Here is a 22465-nt window from a genome sequence, read left to right on the forward strand (position 1 = left end):
CACCCTAGTCTATTCAAAGGCCTTCAGAGGGTTTGGCCTCTGTGCCACTCCTAAGTTTAGAAACTTGTGTTATTGTGACTTACAATAACAACTATATATTTGGTCTTTGTCCCTATTTCTGACACAGAGCTCCTAAAACCCTCAGAATTCCCTGTGCTGAGAGTGGTTAAAATATCTTTTGTGATATTAATGAAGCGATTTTTGGACCACACTTAAGGATGGGACTGGTTGCCAGGGGAACCCAACAAGTGATTAGAGGGTTGGAAATTTCAGTCCCAATCCCCAACCTCTGGGGAGGGGAGAGGAGCTGGAGGCTGAATCAGTCATCAATAGCCAATGAGTTGATCAATCATGCCTCTGTAATGAAGCCTCCATAAAAACCCAAAAGGAGAGGGTTCAGAGAGCTTCCGGGTTGGTGAATGTAGGGAGATTTGGGGGAAATGGTGAATGAACCTGGAGAGGGCTTATTAGCTCCATGCCTTCTCCTCACACCTGGCCCTGTGCATCTCTTCCATCTGGCTGTTCCTGTGTTATATCCTTTTATAATAAACTGCCGATCTAGTAAGTTCTGTGAACTGCCCTAGGAAATGAATCAGACCCACAGAAGGGGTCCTGGGAACCTCTGATCTATAGCCTGTTGGCCAAAAGCACAGGTGGCAAACTGAGTTTGCAAGTGGCATCTGAAGAGGGGAGGGGGACCATCCAATAGGACTGAGTGTTTAAGGTGTAGAACTTGGTGCTGGCTTCCAGCAGACAGTGCCAGACCGAGTCGAATTCTCCAATCCCTTGCTGATGTCCGAGAATTGCTTGTTGGTGTGGGGAAGCCTTCACATACATGTGTTGGAATTGGTGACCAGAACCCAGAAGAAACCTACTCTTTCATGAGCAGCCCCAGTCCCTGTTCAAAGTAGCCCTATCGCTCCTGCGAGTAACCTGGCTCTCTATAAGCACTATTTTTCACACTTCTGGATTTGTGCTTTGTTTCCTACTTTAGAAAAAGACACATTTGTAAAATGGAAAGATACTAGTATTTCTGTAGTTGAGATTAAAATCTCAATTTGCTGTCTACTAAATGTATTACTCTAAGCTCCAATACAATGTAGGCAATACCTTCGACGAGTACCCACATTTAAATAGTCATAGGTATGGTTTGAAATACACATTAACTCATTGAATCAACCCCACAAACAGAGAGTGTTACTATCCCCTCTTACAGATGGGGAAGCTGAGACACTAGCCAAGAAGTGTCAGAGCTAGGATTTAATCCAGGTACTCTGGGTCAGAAGTCAGTGAAGTTGACCATCATGGCATACTGATGCTTGTTAGGAAAGGTGTTTATTGTTCTTGTCGAGATTCAACACAGCATCATTATACTCTCATGAGTATTCCATTGTATCCTAAATAATGAAAATTCCTTGAAGCTAGATGTATCCTTCTGTCGCACGCAAACAAGGCAACACTGTTAAGCTAAGGCAGGAATGCTGACAACTCAGGCATCACGGTTTGTAATACTATATTTATGTGATTATTTGATCATTAAATTATTAGTTCCCCAAGGACAAAACCACGTCTAATTTTGCATGTAAGTGGATGGGTGCTCAGAATGTATTTACTGAATGAATGAATGAGATCGGCATTTTTGAGAGGGTAACTTTTCTCCACTGACTCATATGACCTGTTTTATGTATTTATCTATAATTTTAGTCAGTTGATATAGTTAGAGTCAACTTCTCCAAGTTCAGGTGGTACCAGGAGACACTGAGGACAGATGAACGTGCACTTCAGGACCATCCCGACAGCTGTGTCATCTGAGGAGGCTGAGAAGCAGACAACTAACTCCTCTGACATTTGACTCTGTCATCTGCATATGCCCTTTTGAATCAGCAGGTGTTTGGGTTCTGCTTATGTTTTCATCGGAATTTTAACAAATGTGGTCAGATTTTCTTGAAAACTATTTTCATCATAAATCCTATTAATCAAATACAATTCTTGGTCAATTTTCTATAACCATTTTAATTTTTTCATCCCCTTTTACTATTTTTTCCATTAGGATTCTTTCTTTTCCTTGTAAATTTTATAACAAAGACAATATTCACTAGAGAATTTTTTGCCCAGATCAGATTTTATCAATAACTTCTTCCATTAACTATATTCTTTTGTGGTTATATCCATATCCAGCTGTTCTAGAGCTTTTCTTCTACAGGTCTTCTAGAAGATGTGTGACAGGTCACTTGGTAAATTAACTTTTATAAGAAGACAGTTCTTCTCTTAATTTTTAGTTAATATTCAATTTCACCTTCCACCTTGCACAGTTTTATTCATTCTTTGTTGGAGCTGATTATTTTAAGGATAATATTCATTTTGAAATGGCTAAAAGACAAACTCATTTGTAATCTTTTTTATGTAGTGTGAGCACTGGATTCAAGCATGCACTAGCCAAAAACTAAAAATTAAAAAGATCACAGTGTCAGTGGACTCAAACAGGGGAGCTCAGACACTCAATAACATCCATTGAATTGAATTTACAGCAACTGTCCCTTTCATGAGTGAGATCAATCAAGTTTGACCAATAGCTCCTAGAAGAGAGTGCACTGACTTTGAATACAGTGCCCTCCAAAAAATACCAGTCTTAGAGACACATGAAGCACATGGCAACTGGAGATCAGAGAACAGTATTCTGAGCGTCTTCACTCCCTACCAACCTGGCTATAGATCTCAGATGCCCTCTTGGCTCGCAGTATGTCCGGGATATCCATGCTCACTTGCATTCCTTTCCCCTTAATTTCATTTTCCAAGTCTTTCTTATATTCTTTCTGAAAAAAAAAAAACAGAAAATAATCTTCAGAGCTTTGCTTAGCCTTCCATAGCAATGCAGATACGTATGTGTTTGAATCTCAAGCCCACACGTGCAAAAATGTCATTTATACTTTTTCCATACACAATTCATCGTGTCTGTTGTAAATTTTGTGTCCCGCGGGTTTCTCACCTGGCTGGCCATTTCCGATGCTTTCTTGGCTCTCTGGATATCAGGAGTGTCTGGGCCCACTTGCATGCCCTTCCCTTTTATTTCAGTCTCCAGATCTCTCTTATAGTCTTTCTGAAGAAAATAAAACATTCAATGAGGGCTCCACAAGAATGTGAAAAACTGTGGACAACTGTGATGTCATTTGCACAGCAGGATCATGGTTTGGACTCTTATTTCTCTTATTTCTATAAAACTAGGAAGAGTTTTAAAACTCGTGGGAGGAACATGCCTTGGAGTGACTTATTCACAAGTAATCAGAAGGCTTCTGTCTACTAACCTGAATTAAGAAAGAAAGCACAGCTAACCAAGGAGGAAGTTTTTCTATTTCAATACAATAAAATTGATCAATTATTGGTTAATGCATAATTCATTTGATGAATATCAGTAAGATGTAATTGTAAAACTGTCACTTTTTGCTCTGTAGTGAATAATTATTGCTGGTTTCTTCCTTGGAATCCAACCACTCTTCCCCCCATCCCCTATTAGCTCCCTGATTTGCCACTGGGCAACTCACAGCTCCCCCATGCTAGACCATTCAGCTTGGGTGAGACTGGCCCAAGTCCATGGGCCCTGTTGGGCTCACATAAACCATTATACCTATCCCTGACCCTTCAAGATTTCTCCAGGGATGAGTGTGATTATTTTTCCACACAAGCTATCAAGAAGCTTTCCCTCTGCTTCTAGTCATGGATGGAGAAGGAAGGAGCCCCAGGAGCTGCTAAGAGCCTCTTTGAAAACAGAAGAAAGCCTGCCTGAGAACTGAAGATAGAAACCGAAACTCAACCACATTGTCTGAGCCCCAGAGCAAGCCAAGCCTAGGGCTTCCTCTACTGTTCGGTTCTAAGAACAATAAATTATCTGCCTGTTTTGAGCAGCCTGAATTGAATTATGTGTTACTTACAAAATAGTCATAATTACCCAGACACAACATGTCTCAGAGACTCGTCACATTTTAAAACTGATTACAAAAAATTGAGCAAGCTCTATGCTTAAATTGTACACTTTTCACTGCGCATATATTCTTTAATGAAAAATTTTATTACAAGAAAAAAAACTATTGACTGTATCTAATTTCATTTCTTCTAAAAGTTATTTCCTATTATGTTGACATACTCTAGATGTGACATAATCTAGATTTGTAGATTCCCTGCAATGGCGTAAATGTTGGCTTGCTTAATTGTGATACCCTAAATTTTAAAAGGTATAAACAAGATCTCAATCTCAGAGAAATATTATATCTTTTCCTATCTTCTACTCATAACTCTTTTTATTTTCACTACTTAGAGTATCAGTTTCACTTTTCTGAATACAGTTTAAGTAATAGCATTTAACTTTCAAAATCATAATATACCATTATTACTATGTCTATAGAAAAAAAAAAATTCTAGTAAGCCTCTTTAAAGCCCCCAAACAAAGCACTTCATATGAAGGACAATGTATGTAGAAAGTGAGGCACTGATCATAGACAGCCACCAAGGTCCCAGGGTAGAACTAGGTCATTTAATTTTGCAATAGGAATGTTCAAATCTAAAAGCATTCTCAAGCACATAAATAGACTACATAGGACACTAGTTACATCATTTACATCCTAATACATAACAAAACACCCTAAAACTTTGAAGGCTTAAAACAGCATGATGGCACTTATATTCCAAGAAGGCAAGCCCCAATGCACAAGAGTTTTAGAGGCTCTGCCTAAGTCAGGTTGGCTAATGTCCTATTGGCTAAAAAAAAGTCACATGGTCAATTCCATAGCTTCTGGAGGGTTTAACTATTGGGAGTGAGTCACATAACAATATATACCACATTAATTTCTTGAAAAGTTAAGCCTTGAACTATAGCGAAGTCCCAAAGTTTGATTGAAATGGATGTGAGAGCCTATCAATTGGGCAAAATGGGACATGGCTAGGATTACATGCCAATGATATCTTTGGATTGCAAAGATAATAGCATGGCCATAATCATGATGTACATATAACCAAAGGACAGCTGACTCCCCTAGGACTTTCTTTCTCCTAGCTTCTCAAGAACTAGTATACAGTCCTAAGGTACACACAGAAATTGAAAGCAGCATATCATTGAATAAAACAAATCTATACCAGTCTAAGGAAAGATATGACATTCCAGTGTTTCATGAAAGGAATATGTCTTAGAAGCCTGCTCTTAGGTGAAAGTGTGAAAAACGAAATTTATATTCTTTCCATATTGTTTTCTCCAGGGAAAGGATGACTTCTTTTGGCTTCAACTCTCAGGCCCATGAGGATGATTTTGATTTTTTTTTTTTATTTCTCCAGCCTTGAATCCATCACTCCCAACCACCTTACTCCAACCCAGTACCTTGAATAACACTGGGTGTTGCCCCTCCTAATAATGAGAAACATTTCAGAAAATTATAAGTAGTGATTTAATAGTTTGTGGATAGTTAGTTACTTGGAAGCCCAAGGAGGCCACCATTAAAAAGTACCATTAAATCTAAGAAATGAATACCCAGAAAGAGCAAACTGCAAAGACTAGGGGAAGGACTTTCCAGAAGACAATACAGCTGTGCAGAACCTCAAGTCTGTGCAGCTGGAGCATAACCGTAATGAACGAGGGAAGAGGGGAAGAAGATGAGAACGGCAGGAGGGGGGCTCTGAATGCAGGAGCAAGGAGTGGGGCATTTATACTGGACATGACTGGAAACCACTGGAGAGTTCTAAGTAGCGAGAGTAACATAATTTAATTTAATTCTTCAAGGATGGTTCTGGCTGTTGGGTAGAGGACGGATATGAAGAGGACAATAATGGAAGCAGAATTCTGGTTAGAAGCCATTGCAGGGATCCAGGTGACAGACACAGTAGCTTGGACTGGGGTGGAGAGAAGTAGATGGATTTAGAAAAAATTTGGGGGGCAGAGTCAATAAAAGTTGCTGACAAGAGGAATCCAAGTGACTTCTGAGATCTCACTGATGCCATTTGCTGAGAAGGGAGTGGAAAAGAAAAGCAGATCTGGGGGAAAATGAAGCATTCTGGTTTGGGTGGGTAATACTGAGATCCTGTTATTACATTTTATTGTCATTTACATGTGGTAATGCCTATGAGACATCAAAAGGTAAATGGCTGCGTATTCACATCCATGTTATGAAATACTTAATTTTTCTATAAGAATGAGATAGAACTTTATGAAGTAACATGGAAAAGGGTCCATCATATTAAGTGAAAAAACCAAGCACAGAACAAGATACATGGTTTGTAAGGCTTTTTAAGTCTATGTGAACATAAGTGTTATGTTTATCTATATACACATAAAAATAGACCCAGAAGGCTCTACAACAAATTTGCAACAATGGCTATATTTCCGGAGGAGAATGGAAGGAGGGGTCAAGCGAAAGGAGGTTTTCAAGTACCTGTTCAGCACGCATTCCCCAACCCCCAATTCTGCCATTTCTAACCAAAATCCCTCTTGGCCAAGACTCCTATGCCATCGCAAGATTCTTTGTCCAAACCAATTATGACCATTGCATTCCACTGGCCAGTCCCCAACCCTAGGAATGTAAGCAGATCCCAACACAGCAGCAACTCTCTGGGCAGTTAATCAGCTCCCCCTCACCCTCCAGACTTCCTGGGGGGTCAGTCCTGACCTAGCTCTTACTAACTGCAAGGGTCACAGTACAGCTCCCAGAGTAGCCCCACTGAAACGTCCCCCAACCAGCCTTGAGGTAAGTGGGCAGCACTCCTTAACCTGCACCCCAACATTCTCTTTACAAATGTTTCTCGCAGGGCGCCTGGGTGGCTCAGTCAGTGAAGTGTCTGTCTTTGGCTCAGGTCATGATCCCAGGACCCTGGGATGGAATTCCACACTGGGGTCCCTGCTCACTGGGGAGTCTGCTTCTCCCTCTACTCTTCCCCCCTGCTCGTGATCTCTCTCTCACTAGCTCTATCTCAAATAAATAAATAAAAATCTTTTTTAAAAAATGTTTCTCACAAAATCACCTCTTCCTAAATACTCTCTATTTCAGTGACACTTTTATATTCTTGAAATTACTGGAGGAGTTCAAGAAGTAGGAACTGGTTCTGGGGTATTTCCTTCAAAAAAATACACATATGGTCTGACTCCTACAACGTTGTTATCTGCTATCTATAATATCATAGCATCTAAGCCAAAACTTCTAAATTAATATCCTGCCGTTACACGCATTACATGAAGAGGAAAATATTAGATGAATGAACACAGTCATTCAGGATATAGAACACTTCAATCCAAAATGCTAACCCAGTAGGAATTTCCGGCATGGTGATGAGGTCAACGGGGTATTTTGAGAACGTACAACCAAATCATACAGAAATGGTTATCACTGTCATGTTAGAGTTTCAATATGTGATTTTCAAGGTCTGTTCAGAAAGTTGGAAACACAGATACACGGAACAGTACATGACCTATCCTTAAAGAAAACATAGTATGAGAATTTTTATTGTAGCCCAGATGAATGTGGAATTTGTTGTATTACAAAGATAAGGTAAGAAAGGGTGTGTGTGCGTGTGTGTGCGTGCGTGTGTGTGTTCTATTAAAATGTCTTCCCTTTAGTTTTCTTTGATATTTTTAAAGGAAATGAGTAAAGCAGAAACTATAAATTTTCAAATAAGCATGCTGATTTAGAATGGTCTCCATTCCAAACTTTTAAACTAGTCACAAAGCTCTGGGGAATTCCATGTACTAATCAGGTCGTTAATAAGATTTGTGAAGTTCCGAAATATAGGTTTTAAGGCCTCTGCACCATTCACTCGACTAACCTGACTAGCTATCTCTGAAGCTTTTTTGGCATGTTGTATTTCGAGGGTGTCGGTGCCAACTTGCATTCCCTTCCCTTTAATTTTTGACTCCAGGTCCTTCTTGTATTCTTTCTGTAAAAAAAAAAAAAAAGCAACATTTTATAATATTCAGACACTCTGAGGACAAACCTGTAACTGTAATCAATGATACCAAAAAAATGGATGAACATATTTAAAAAGAAAAAGAAGAAAACACATTCCACTTTGCACTATGAAATGATCACCTAGAAATAAATTTTCTGAACTGCTTAGAACTGTATCACTATTCTTACTGAAGAAGATATACGAAGCTCTGAAGCTTTTTACTGTACGTGGTGAGAATCTTCATTGACACCTGTGTTAGGGCTGGAGGATAGGGAGGCAGGTTTCAATGAGCTGCTGTTGTAGAAAGAAGGCTGACTTGGAGGCCAGAGCACTCAATTGCCATGTGACCCTGGGAATGTTTAACGTTTCTGGTTTGCTCATCTGCAAAATGGGGGTAATAATTCCCCCATGCAGGAGCCCTCTGAGGATCAACGAGACAGCATATAACACAGTGCTCAGCACATAGTAGGTGTGCAATAACTGATAGCTTCTTTTGGTCTTTTACTCCTGTACTCGTAGGCTAAGGCTGATTTACTGCTGCTCCTGCCGCCACGTGCCACTCAACTGTGTCTAGACGGATGCTGTCATTGAGGGTCTCACACAATTTTTCCAAGTATTACTGAAAAGTGAGTACAAGATCTAACTCTGAATGTGGACTGCACATGTCACCACAGCAGAACAATCTGTACAGAATTACTAACTTAAAAATATGTGAGGACAGCATTAGCCAAAGACATCACAGTGGCTTTTAAAGTTTAAATTTATTTAAAGAACACGTATATGGCCAAAGACGATTGTAAATTTTTTTTAAACACATAACAATTTTGAATTGTTTTTTAAAGATTTATTTCTTTATTTATTTGAGATTGAGAGAGAGAGAGAGAGCATAAGCAGAGATCAGGGAGAGGGAGAAGCAGGTTCCCCGCTGAGCAGGGAGCCTGATATGGGGCTTGGTCCCAGGACCCCAGGATCATGACCTGAGCTGAAAGTAGACACTTAACTGACCAAGCCACCCAGGTGCCCCTTAAATGTTTTATACTTAAAATGCAATTAAACTACCAAAGAAGTTAACTGAACAAATGTGTGAGCCTGAGAACCATACCAGATCATCAGCACATTACACTCGTCTGGCCCTAGACACAATGATTAGAACGGGTGTGGACACAGGATAGAAGTTGATCCAGTGAGATTCAATCCTAGGACCTTAACTGTAACTCTAAGAAACAGAGGCTCACTTCCCATTGGGATTTCTGGCATAGATAGGAGTTATCCTACTGTTAGGAGGAGCCATCACTTGGAGATAACCTCCCAAGCTTGAAGCATTAGAGAAGACAAGAGAACTGAGAAAGAAGGAAGAGAGACATCATTTGAACTCCAACCAGAAGGAAACCTGACTTTGTACTTCTCTATTCATAAGCCAAAACATTCCCTTTGTTGTTTCACCCAGTTTGAGTTGGGTTCCTATCATTTGCAGCCTGACTAATAGGGTCACCATCACCACCCTCACCTCAGTTTATGAACCTATGGGGACACAATTTTAAATTTCTCATTGCTCAGTTCAGCTAGATTCTCCTCAAAGCACAGAGCCATTATGTGATACCAAAGTAATGACATTACACAAGGATGAAAGGACTGACAGCACTTCAGAGGCATTTCATTCCTTCCCACAAATTCCATGTAAAGTGAGCAACAGTCCCTCTCACTTCATAAAGAGCTTTATGTGGGCTCATTGAGTAGTGAGGCAAGGGCTGGGGGGCTCTGTTGGGTGGAGAGCAGGAGAGCATGTGAACTGCACTGCAGTGACAGATGGAGTTCCACTACACACGTTCCCAGTCCAGTGCCTTTCACTTCCTTAAAAACCCAAGTTGAATCTCCTACAGTTATTCTGGTTTATTATATACATTTTTCTGTAAAAGGGGGGAAAGGGTCATTTTTCTCATACCACATGGAAAGGAGATGGTGAACATCTTTTTTTTTTTAATATTATTGTTATTTTTCTTTAATTCCTTGGCTGAGAAATGACTCCTAGGACATAGCTACTTATCATCATCTTGCACATAAAAGTTATGGAATGTATATAAAACTTTGAGAAAGGTTTATGGACAATGAAGTCAGCTGAAAAGTCATACATTCTCAGTTGCTAAATAAATATACTCACCTCACTAGCCATTTCGGATGCACGTTTTGCTCTTTGAATATCAAGAACGTCGGAGTTAACTTCCATTCCTTTGCCTCTTATTTCATTTTCCAAGTCTTTTTTATATTCTTTCTATGAGACAAGAACATTACAGTTCAAAATTTCCTGGGACACCCTTTAACTGATATACCATGTCACGTGTTTTCTAGAGACCACAGAAAGGAGAAAATATTTCTAGAGAGGAATAAATCAGGCTCCTGAATACTTATGCTCCTCATTTTCTACAGAGACTCTATTTTCTCTTTTAGTCATGTTTAGAGTGGCTTCCAATTTTATCAGGATTTTCCCTTTCATCCTGTCTTCCAGTATATTTTGGTACCATATTGGTACCATATTTTATAAAAAGATGTCTTCCTTTTAAGTGGTGAGGAAGATCTTAGGAATGGATGCTTCTTATTAATTATTTGAAGTATTTCTTTGAAAGCCGTCTATAAAATATGAATCACCAAAGATAATAGTTGAAAAAGAATTGAAAATTACAAAATCAAAAGGTTGGATGTAACCAAAGTTTTAAAAATATTTCACTTTATTCAGATTCGTAAAACCAAATAATTTCCTATAGATTGATAATACATAGTTTGAACGTCATCTATCTTAATATTATATTTTAAGTAGATCCAAATGTCTCCACTAATACTTATCTATAACTTGGGGTTTTTGTTCTGCTAATGAATTTCTTTTTTTTCCTACTAAATGCATTATGAAAACAGTATATATCTTGATTCAATTCAATTGAGTTGTACTTAAGACTAACTTGCCACATAAAAGATGAGTTTTCCTTTAATAAGAAGTCATGTTCCAGTAAATCCTAGGGTTCATTTGATGTTATTTTCTCTTTGTCCAGTATAATTAAATTAGCTAGTCCTCTGCTTAACTTATAGCCTACAAAACATCGTAATGACCTGAATGTAATTTTGGAAAGAGCTCTGGAGTCAAATGACCTGGATGAAAGTTGGAATTCTCTCACTTATTCGGTCATGTGACCTTCAAAAGACTTTAAGTAACTGAGCCTTGATTTCCACACGCACAGGCAAAATGAAAATAAAAATACTTACTCTACCAATGTCAAAGGGCAATTGGGGGAATCAAGTGAAATGAAAGTATAAAACAATACTCTGAATATTCTGAACGGCAATATAAATGTAAAAACCATAATAAAGTAAAAAATGCAAAGACAATTTAAAGCTAAATGCGTATACTGAGAGCTCCTTTTTCAAAATTAGACCTCTCTATAGCTGAATTAAAAGATTTTTAATCATAGTCTTATGGGCCTTTTACTATCCTGATGCATATATTCTGAATCAATACATCTAAAATAAGATTCTTTCAAAAAGAGAAATAAAAGAGAAAGTCAATGAATGGCATGTATAGTAAAGTCATTTATGGACCTTAAAACAGATCTAACATTGTCATTTGTATGTAAATGATAAAGAGCTCCCCCTTTAAGATTTTCATATAAACAGTGCTTATTCTTTAAAGGGAAGACAATAGTAGGAAGTTGCCATTTGACTAGGCTTCACCTTCAGAAAATTTGAGAGGAACTAGGAGCGAGAAAAGGTAAGATAGCAACAGCAGTCTTCCATAAATATATACCTATTTCAGCCCAACATACATTACAACGGTGAAGCACATTAAATTTCTAAAAGCAGTTAACCCGTAAAGGCCAGGTGGCATTCAGTTATTAAGGAAGTCCGTGTGCAGAATTGTACTCAAGCTTATTTTACTGATTTAAGATATTTCTTTCAGGAACAGTTTTCTTCGGTTCAAAATTCAGGGTGAAGCGGCGTTCTCTAATATTTTCCCTTAATGTAAAGAGACTCTAAGCAGGGAGGTGGAAGAGCTCCGAGTTACTTTTTGGCCATTAAAAAACAAAAACAAAAAGAAACTTTTATTTTTTTATTTTTTTTAAAGATTTTTTTTTATTTATTTATGTGACAGACAGCCAGCGAGAGGGGGAACACAGCAGGGGGAGTGGGAGAGGAAGAAGCAGGCTCCCAGCGGAGGAGCCGGACGTGGGGCTCGATCCCGGAAANAAAGATTTTTTTTTATTTATTTATGTGACAGACAGCCAGCGAGAGGGGGAACACAGCAGGGGGAGTGGGAGAGGAAGAAGCAGGCTCCCAGCGGAGGAGCCTGATGCAGGGCTTGATCCCAGAACGCCGGGATCACACNCGATCCCGGAACGCCGGGGTCACGCCCTGAGCCGAAGGCAGACGCTTAACGACTGCGCTACCCAGGCGCCCCAAAAAGAAACTTTTAAAGGGATGGACCATGAGTATGATATTTTTAATTGTTAGGTTTGAAGACCTTAATGTTCAACAGATGTAATACATTAGTTGTGAGTTGAAATGCACCAATCTGGGGCGGAGGGGAGAGGAATCCTGCTGAAAGTAAAATGGAAAATCACATGAGTTCCTATNAGGGGAGTGGGAGAGGAAGAAGCAGGCTCCCAGCGGAGGAGCCGGACGTGGGGCTCGATCCCGGAACGCCGGGGTCACGCCCTGAGCCGAAGGCAGACGCTTAACGACTGCGCTACCCAGGCGCCCCAAAAAGAAACTTTTAAAGGGATGGACCATGAGTATGATATTTTTAATTGTTACGTTTGAAGACCTTAATGTTCAACAGATGTAATACATTAGTTGTGAGTTGAAATGCACCAATCTGGGGGGGAGGGGAGAGGAATCCTGCTGAAAGTAAAATGGAAAATCACATGAGTTCCTAAGTCTCTATGCTAAATATTTGCCCCCTTTCGAACACAATCCACTCACAAATAATGTGTCATTTATCCAAACCTTCACATTTGAGGCTCTCATTTCTGATACCAGATGTTCTGAGAATGCTGCAGAAAGGAGAGGAGTTGCAGAAAAAGCTGGTTCTCAAATGCATTTTTAAATAACTAAATTTGAAAGAATTAAGTTTGCCTCATCCATATTCAAAATTTAAAAAAAAAATTGTTATAAAACTATTTATAGAGCTGTTGAGATACAAACACAAAATCAGAATATTTTTCAAGTTTTTCCAGAAATTCTAGGTGATTTCTTCCCCCAACTTTAAATGGAAATGTTAACACACACTTTCCTGTTTTTAATGAAAATGAAAAACTCTGTTAATAAAGGTCAAAGTGAGAGAAAGAGGAATGGATTAACATCTCAAACAGTTAGTAGGGAATTTTGGAATAAATATTTCCTGGGTTATTTCTTTAGTTTTCTTTCACAATATTTAATAGTAAATCGCAAGATCCTACCTCTTTCAGAAGGTTGGTGATGTACTTTACATGTAAAAATTCTGGAGTCTTGTCTAAATCCAGTGATGACCTTCCTTTAATCTCCTTCTCAAAATCTTCTCTGTAAACTTTCTGTTAAAGAAGACCACATAATTTGAAATTTAGAAAATACTAGTCACTGTTGGAAAGGTATTAAAGAAGAGTTCCCAGAGCAAAACTGAGGTTTGCCTTACATAATTCTACCACCTTGGAGTCTTCACAGCCACAAGAAAATCACTCCAACTTGACCATAAATTTTAGAATTCTACCAAACAAAAACAAAATCATCAAGTACCAGCTGCCTGTGGGAAAGCACTCAGAGGAGTGAGGCTGCTTAACACCTTATTAGTCTGTCATTGTTTGATGCCAATTGGAGAAGAAAGCCAGTAAAGTTGATTATTTGAGAATCACCAGACTGGTTCATTCTAAAGGGAGTGGATCCAGCCACCGGAAGACAATCTGGCTGCATAGAAGGCCATTCAAAGCACAGCAGCATAAATGTTGAGATTCTCATCACCCCTTTCACTGTTAGCCTTTTGTGAACGTGGCAAAGACCATCTCTAAAATGTAATGGAGGCTGAAATACATTTTCCTTTAATGATTTTGGCACTGAGAATATTTCTCTACCATCTGTGAATTAAGTTACACTGGGAGGAGTCTTATCTTCAACCTGATAAATTGTTCTCTAGGTAGGAGTTCACAACAAGGAATGGAAAGGGGAATGCAGACAGTGATTGTAGCGAGCGGACATTCATACCCTCACCTGCCCTTTTGACATTCTCGGCCACCCTTTGGCTAAGATTCCCTCAATTCCAACATTGGAACTATGGATTTGAAAAACAATGGTTACTCGCACTTTAGGACTGTAGAAAGAGTCTCTCTAAATGACAAAGATCTCCATGCATGTAAAATATTTACCAGACGCACAAAAGCCTATATATTACCAGCTAAGTATTTTATTCAAATTGCATCACAAAGATGACAAAAATAAATTCTGCATGAGATTGTTATTAAAGCAAAACGAAAGGCCATTTCCAGGTTCATAATATACGAATTACAAAGATAAGTAATTGTATAAAGAAATTCTCCCAAACCATGAGGGATGAAGAGAGAGGCTTGTTGTTGTCTCTCCTACATTTATGTCACACACAACTATTTAAAAATGATCTATGGAGAGCCACACACACAAAAGGTCACACAGATGTCCTGGAAACACTAAAATTTAACAAAGTGATTAAGAAGTTGTACTGAGAACATTCCGAGTTAGAGGAACTACAGATATTCCCAAAGAACAATGAGAAATCATCCTCTTCTTTATGTGGAACTAATTGAAATTATATGGTTACAAGGCTGAATCTAGGGCATTTCCAGGCCAAAACTATCTTTTTTAAAAAGCAAAAATAAAAATTTGGGTATATTTATTTATTTCAGATAATTCACTTCAAAAAGCCCTTCTCCTTTGAAAAACATTTTACTGAAATAAGTCATTAAGGAAAGTTGATTATGACTGGAACTGGCCAATACATGACTAAGGGGAAAAAAAACAAAAAAACCTTCGGTATGCTTTTTATGAAACAGAAGACAAAGAACTTTTCAAAGCCAGATTTAAAGATTTCTTCTAGAAAACACACTGATTAAACCTATATCTGGCATTCGAAGAAAAGTGAGAGAAGCATAATTATAGGCTATCACAGAAACATGAGTGACCAGCCCCGACATCATGAACACTTCGCTTTACCCAGAGAAGGCTTAAGATGCTCCTTGTCATGCTTCCCTCTTAGGAATAAAAACCATCTAGAAGCCAGATGGTTCCCTTTGGGTCCACTTCATTGATCCTCTATTTATAGCCTTTTTTTTTAAATTTTATTTATTTGACAGAGAGAGAAACAGCCAGCGAGAGAGGGAACACAGGCAGGGGGAGTGGGAGAGGAAGAAGCAGGCTCCCAGCGGAGGAGCCGGACGTGGGGCTCGATCCCGGAACGCCGGGGTCACGCCCTGAGCCGAAGGCAGACGCTTAACGACTGCGCTACCCAGGCGCCCCAAAAAGAAACTTTTAAAGGGATGGACCATGAGTATGATATTTTTAATTGTTAGGTTTGAAGACCTTAATGTTCAACAGATGTAATACATTAGTTGTGAGTTGAAATGCACCAATCTGGGGGGGAGGGGAGAGGAATCCTGCTGAAAGTAAAATGGAAAATCACATGAGTTCCTAAGTCTCTATGCTAAATATTTGCCCCCTTTCGAACACAATCCACTCACAAATAATGTGTCATTTATCCAAACCTTCACATTTGAGGCTCTCATTTCTGATACCAGATGTTCTGAGAATGCTGCAGAAAGGAGAGGAGTTGCAGAAAAAGCTGGTTCTCAAATGCATTTTTAAATAACTAAATTTGAAAGAATTAAGTTTGCCTCATCCATATTCAAAATTTTAAAGAAAAAATTGTTATAAAACTATTTATAGAGCTGTTGAGATACAAACACAAAATCAGAATATTTTTCAAGTTTTTCCAGAAATTCTAGGTGATTTCTTCCCCCAACTTTAAATGGAAATGTTAACACACACTTTCCTGTTTTTAATGAAAATGAAAAACTCTGTTAATAAAGTTCAAAGTGAGAGAAAGAGGAATGGATTAACATCTCAAACAGTTAGTAGGGAATTTTGGAATAAATATTTCCTGGGTTATTTCTTTAGTTTTCTTTCACAATATTTAATAGTAAATCGCAAGATCCTACCTCTTTCAGAAGGTTGGTGATGTACTTTACATGTAAAAATTCTGGAGTCTTGTCTAAATCCAGTGATGACCTTCCTTTAATCTCCTTCTCAAAATCTTCTCTGTAAACTTTCTGTTAAAGAAGACCACATAATTTGAAATTTAGAAAATACTAGTCACTGTTGGAAAGGTATTAAAGAAGAGTTCCCAGAGCAAAACTGAGGTTTGCCTTACATAATTCTACCACCTTGGAGTCTTCACAGCCACAAGAAAATCACTCCAACTTGACCATAAATTTTAGAATTCTACCAAACAAAAACAAAATCATCAAGTACCAGCTGCCTGTGGGAAAGCACTCAGAGGAGTGAGGCTGCTTAACACCTTATTAGTCTGTCATTGTTTGATGCCAATTGGAGAAGAAAGCCAGTAAAGTTGATTATTTGAGAATCACCGGACTGGTTCATTCTAAAGGGAGTGGATCCAGCCACCGGAAGACAATCTGGCTGCATAGAAGGCCATTCAAAGCACAGCAGCATAAATGTTGAGATTCTCATCACCCCTTTCACTGTTAGCCTTTTGTGAACGTGGCAAAGACCATCTCTAAAATGTAATGGAGGCTGAAATACGTTTTCCTTTAATGATTTTGGCACTGAGAATATTTCTCTACCATCTGTGAATTAAGTTACACTGGGAGGAGTCTTATCTTCAACCTGATAAATTGTTCTCTAGGTAGGAGTTCACAACAAGGAATGGAAAGGGGAATGCAGACAGTGATTGTAGCGAGCGGACATTCATACCCTCACCTGCCCTTTTGACATTCTCGGCCACCCTTTGGCTAAGATTCCCTCAATTCCAACATTGGAACTATGGATTTGAAAAACAATGGTTACTCGCACTTTAGGACTGTAGAAAGAGTCTCTCTAAATGACAAAGATCTCCATGCATGTAAAATATTTACCAGACACACAAAAGCCTATATATTACCAGCTAAGTATTTTATTCAAATTGCATCACAAAGATGACAAAAATAAATTCTGCATGAGATTGTTATTAATGCAAAATGAAAGGCCATTTCCAGGTTCATAATATACGAATTACAAAGATAAGTAATTGTATAAAGAAATTCTCCCAAACCATGAGGGATGAAGAGAGAGGCTTGTTGTTGTCTCTCCTACATTTATGTCACACACAACTATTTAAAAATGATCTATGGAGAGCCACACACACAAAAGGTCACACAGATGTCCTGGAAACACTAAAATTTAACAAAGTGATTAAGAAGTTGTACTGAGAACATTCCGAGTTAGAGGAACTACAGATATTCCCAAAGAACAATGAGAAATCATCCTCTTCTTTATGTGGAACTAATTGAAATTATATGGTTACAAGGCTGAATCTAGGGCATTTCCAGGCCAAAACTATCTTTTTTAAAAAGCAAAAATAAAAATTTGGGTATATTTATTTATTTCAGATAATTCACTTCAAAAAGCCCTTCTCCTTTGAAAAACATTTTACTGAAATAAGTCATTAAGGAAAGTTGATTATGACTGGAACTGGCCAATACATGACTAAGGGGAAAAAAAACAAAAAAACCTTCGGTGTGCTTTTTATGAAACAGAAGACAAAGAACTTTTCAAAGCCAGATTTAAAGATTTCTTCTAGAAAACACACTGATTAAACCTATATCTGGCATTCGAAGAAAAGTGAGAGAAGCATAATTATAGGCTATCACAGAAACATGAGTGACCAGCCCCGACATCATGAACACTTCGCTTTACCCAGAGAAGGCTTAAGATGCTCCTTGTCATGCTTCCCTCTTAGGAATAAAAACCATCTAGAAGCCAGATGGTTCCCTTTGGGTCCACTTCATTGATCCTCTATTTATAGCCTTTTTTTTTAAATTTTATTTATTTGACAGAGAGAGAAACAGCCAGCGAGAGAGGGAACACAGGCAGGGGGAGTGGGAGAGGAAGAAGCAGGCTCCCAGTGGAGGAGCCCAATGTGGGGCTCGATGTGGGGCTCGATCCCAGGACTCTCGGATCACGCCCTGAGCCGAAGGCAGATGCTTAACAACTGAGCCACCCAGGTGCCCCACATTTCCTCTATTTAAAGGTATCTTTCACATCAACCTTGGTCTAACTAAGATTTTTAGATATTTTATGTTTCTAGTCTTCAGAGTATAAATTTGGTCCAAAGATATTTTCTATCGAAAGATTTCTCTCTCCTCAAGCCCTGCTGAGCAGACTTATAAATGCTGAGCATAAAAATCTAATAGCCACTGGCTATAATTAAAGGGAAAACATGTCTCAGGCTCTGCAAAGGATAATTTCCCCCTAGCGACAATACCAGAAATCAGAATAGCAAAAATTGAAAGCCAGTATTAACAAAAGGCCCACGTAGCCCCCGATGTAAGCAAATTCCATAGCAGCATATAATAAAAGTATTACTAAAGCTGTTTGCACCTGATGTCAAAACAGCCAACCAGAAGGAACTGATTAGTTCATTTGACTGATTTGGGGTTTGTTTTTGTTTTTGTTTTCAGTTGTTAATACTTCATTTTCTTTTGTGCTATGTAACTGTATGACTTTTTTGTGCTATGTAACTTTATGACTTTAAGTTACTGTTTTCTTCAATGAGTCCATGTTTCTCGAAGGATGGTCATGGGACCACCGACATCAGAAGCTGCTGGGATCTTGCTAAATACGATTTCCAACCTCCACTGGCAGACTCACGAAGGACCTCTTGAGGAAGCAGCGTGGGGATGTGCTTTCCCGAGAGGCTTCCCTGAGACTTACCCACAGAGAGTTTAAGTACTATAGCCATGGGGAAAAAGAAGGGGAGGGAGAAGGGGGTCTTCAGAAGAAAAAGTACAGAGAAGATCAAAGAGAGGAAAACAGGGGAACATTTTGCTCTGTGAGTAAGATGTGAAAATGTAGCACAAACACGCAAATAATGATAGCCTGGGGCTGACGGGAAGAACACAGAGAGCCCAGTCTGAAGGTGCTGGTCTTCTCCTTAAAGGACGAGGCATGACTATCAGTGAGAGCTGGGGGACCAGAAGGAGAGCGGGTTGAGAACTACACAGGCCACAGGCTCTGGCGGCTGACCCCGGAGGCTCAACCCAGAGGTTGCCTTCCAGCCTCCCCACCTGGTAATAGTGCAGTACTTTACATATTATTCTCGAAACGCAGAAAAGGTGATAATGGACGGAATGTCTGTGTCACCCCAAAATTTATATGTGGAAACTCCAGGCTACCCTCAATGTGATGGATGCATTTGGAGGTGGGGCCTTTGGAAAGCAATTAGGATAGATGCGGTCATGAGGGTGGAGCCCTCATGATGGGGTCAGTGCCCCAAACACTTTAGGAGAGGGCTTCCTTCCCCTCTCTGCTCTCCGCCATGTGAGGACACAGCGAGAAGGCACCCTGAAAACGGTCTCATCAGAACCCTGACCTGCTGGCATTCGGATCTCAGACTTCCAGCATCCAGAACTATAAGAAATCAATTTCTGTTGTTTAAGCTGCCCAGTCTGTTGTACTTGGGTAACAGCAGCCCAAACTAAGACAAAGGTAGTCCCGCAAGTTATCCCATTAAATGTAGGTTGTTGTCGGGCTTCTGAACTATTTCAGAATTTACCTCTCTTCCAATTCAGTTCAAACAAACAGCTAATTTCATCAAAATATTCACCTATTTCTTGATCAAACTCCTCTCAACTGGCTTAAGAAGCTATGAGATATGAAAAATACAAGTAATTCTCTTCTCTTTTCTTGCTTGAAGAAGAAATTAAACAACTTGGACAATTCAACAAGCCACGGTAATGTCTGAGTGCCCTTTCCCTGAGAAGATGAATTATAAACACATAGCAGCATAAATAGCAACAAAGAGCACATACACTGTTTACAAAATTCCTATGACGGTTTCATTGTCCAGAAGTTATCATTTCTCCCTGTTTTGGTGGTGTTATTGGAGAAGAGAAAAGATGGTGCCCACAGAGCACACTTGGCGTGGGGCCGTAATTGGCTGATACTGCTGTCCTCTATTTCTGTCCCTTTGAAGTAATAACTTGGTGTACCCACAGAATCTGGATGTTGGCTGCAGAGAAAACCTTCTGTGTCTGGTGTCTGGTCCCAAAAAATGTAGGGAAAAAAAGAACAGAAGAAATTTCACTAGGACAGAGCGAAACCGTTTGGGGAATATCTGGATGTGATTCAGCTTCATTTTAAGTAGAACACGAAGTACATATGCACAAAAAATTCTTAACTGCTCTCTTCTCTTGATATTTTAAAACTTGCATGTCACTGTTTGGTTTGGGGGGGTGGACCACGGGGGGGATCAACTAAATAAGAAAACAGAGAAAAGAGAATCTCTCATGATTTGACAAGGTCCTAAAACATTGGCATTTACTGGATCTGTAATTTCAGGTAAGACGATTAATTTCAGTGGATGATTATCAATCTAGGGATATACCCACCTGGCATCATTACCTTGAGGGGATTAAATGAGCTGACATATATAAAGCTTTTAGCAAACTGCTTAGCACAGAGTATTTAATACATGTTAGTTCTGTTGTCACTGACATATAAAAGGTGAATAAAGCAACCAGCTCTTCATTTTCTTTTCATTTTCTTTCTACTCATCGTAGTTTTACACGGACACAACCTGAAAGTGTCAACTGTATAATCATAGAATATGAAAGGGCAGTTAAGAGCTCACCTGGCCTGATAATTGTGTTTGCCAAATGAGAAAAACGAAGGGACACAGAATCTCAATGACCCAGACAAGATGCTGGATCTAGGATGGGGATTCCTGGGCAGTGTGCTTTCTTCTAGACCCACTCAACATTCTGAATTACTTTACTAGTTCCTTTCAAATGATAAAACATCAAAAATGCATCAAACAGTTGACAACAGGGGCACCTGGCTGGCTCAGTTGGGAGAGCATATGAATCTTGATCTCAAGGTAGTGAGTTTGAGCCCCATGTTGGGTGTAGAGATTACTTAAAAATAAATAAACTTAAAAAAAAAAACAGTTGATAACAAATCAAAGGGACTCACCTCACTCTGCATCTTCTGAGCCTCCTTTGAAGCTTGATATGAGGGTGTCTCAACAAATTCAAGCATTGACTTCCCCTTATTTTTCTCATACTCTTCTTTGTATTTAACCTTCATTGAAAAAAAGCATAAAAAGCACATAAAGCTCATAAGCCCTTATACAAATAGAGCAAAGTAAAATAAACATGCCCAAGTTAATCATCCTAGTTTCTAAAATCATATTTTATTCTGGCCATTTGGGTTGGTCACTGGGTTCCCTGTGGTAAATGACATGCAAAGAAAGTCAACAGGTGATATCTAAAAATATTTAAGGGATAAAAATAATTTAGAACTACTAAATAATGTAGTTCTGGGACTTGGATGAAGTATTTAAATAGCTGGGATATATAGATATATCTCATATTTGGGGTTAATATGTATACACTCATGGTATACACATATATCCATACAGACAGAGACAGAGAAAGAGAGAGATCCCTGTGATGGCTTCGAATCATGAACAAGGAAGAAAACATAGGTGTGATTCTCTTTCTATCAAAGGGAAGACAATGTTCTCTGGGACTGCTGACTTCTTCCAGAGATATTGGGTAACACACACACACAGAGCTTTTATATGATTGCTTTCAGTTTCATCCTGCATTATTTAATAATATCATACCATGAATTATTTATTTCAATTACAACCAATCTCCATCTTCTTTTAGTTTATAAAATGATCAATATTTTCTCCTAATAACAGAAACTAGAATTACATGTAAGCTGTCAGAGTGATCGACTTTTTCTTAGCAATATACCTTTTAAAATTAAATTCACAGAAAAGTTTTGATCATGATTCATTTCATTCAGAAGTATATTTTCATTGAAGTTCTTATATGTAAATAACTTTTTTGAAATTGTTTCTTAAATTGTGTAATAATAGCAGTTTTAATGATGATTAAATCCAAAAGCAGTTTTTCAATACTTAGAACTTTGTGGTAGCAGGAAACGTAACAGGTTTTTAAATTCCTATTTGTAGGCCTATTTTTGTTTCAGAGAAGGATGATAAAGTGATCAGTGAAAGTGTTTGAAGTATAGTAACATACTAGGATGTGTAATAACATATTCTAGGATAAAACTTTGTGGGAAAAATTAAATAAAAATAAGAATATGAAGAGAAAAAAATGCACATTTCTAAACCTTAAAGGAGAGCCAATTTGTTTAGTTTTTAAATGAAGTTGGGTATCAAATCATTAAGAAATTTATGTTCCACAGGACACATTTAAAAGAGTGATGTAAAATTATATCTTAATAGATGCTGGAATGACATCTTTTGCAACTACTG

The 22465-nt window shown here is 38.7% G+C and overlaps 1 protein-coding gene across 1 annotated transcript in view; it reads right to left on the reverse strand.

Moving 5' to 3' along the window:
* Nucleotides 1–22465, reverse strand: part of NEBL (nebulette) — a 123636-nt gene that overhangs the window by 57113 nt on the left and 44058 nt on the right. Inside the window, exons 11-16 of the mRNA XM_019801214.2 lie at nucleotides 21148–21255; nucleotides 16116–16226; nucleotides 10076–10186; nucleotides 7795–7905; nucleotides 2987–3097; nucleotides 2703–2813 (exon numbers count right to left, since the gene is read on the reverse strand). Coding sequence (XP_019656773.2) covers nucleotides 2703–2813; nucleotides 2987–3097; nucleotides 7795–7905; nucleotides 10076–10186; nucleotides 16116–16226; nucleotides 21148–21255 — 663 coding nt within the window. The remainder of the gene's footprint in view (nucleotides 1–2702; nucleotides 2814–2986; nucleotides 3098–7794; nucleotides 7906–10075; nucleotides 10187–16115; nucleotides 16227–21147; nucleotides 21256–22465) is intronic.

This window comes from Ailuropoda melanoleuca, chromosome 15, assembly GCF_002007445.2.
Source record: "Ailuropoda melanoleuca isolate Jingjing chromosome 15, ASM200744v2, whole genome shotgun sequence".
In the NCBI taxonomy this organism is placed as follows: Eukaryota; Metazoa; Chordata; class Mammalia; order Carnivora; family Ursidae; genus Ailuropoda; species Ailuropoda melanoleuca.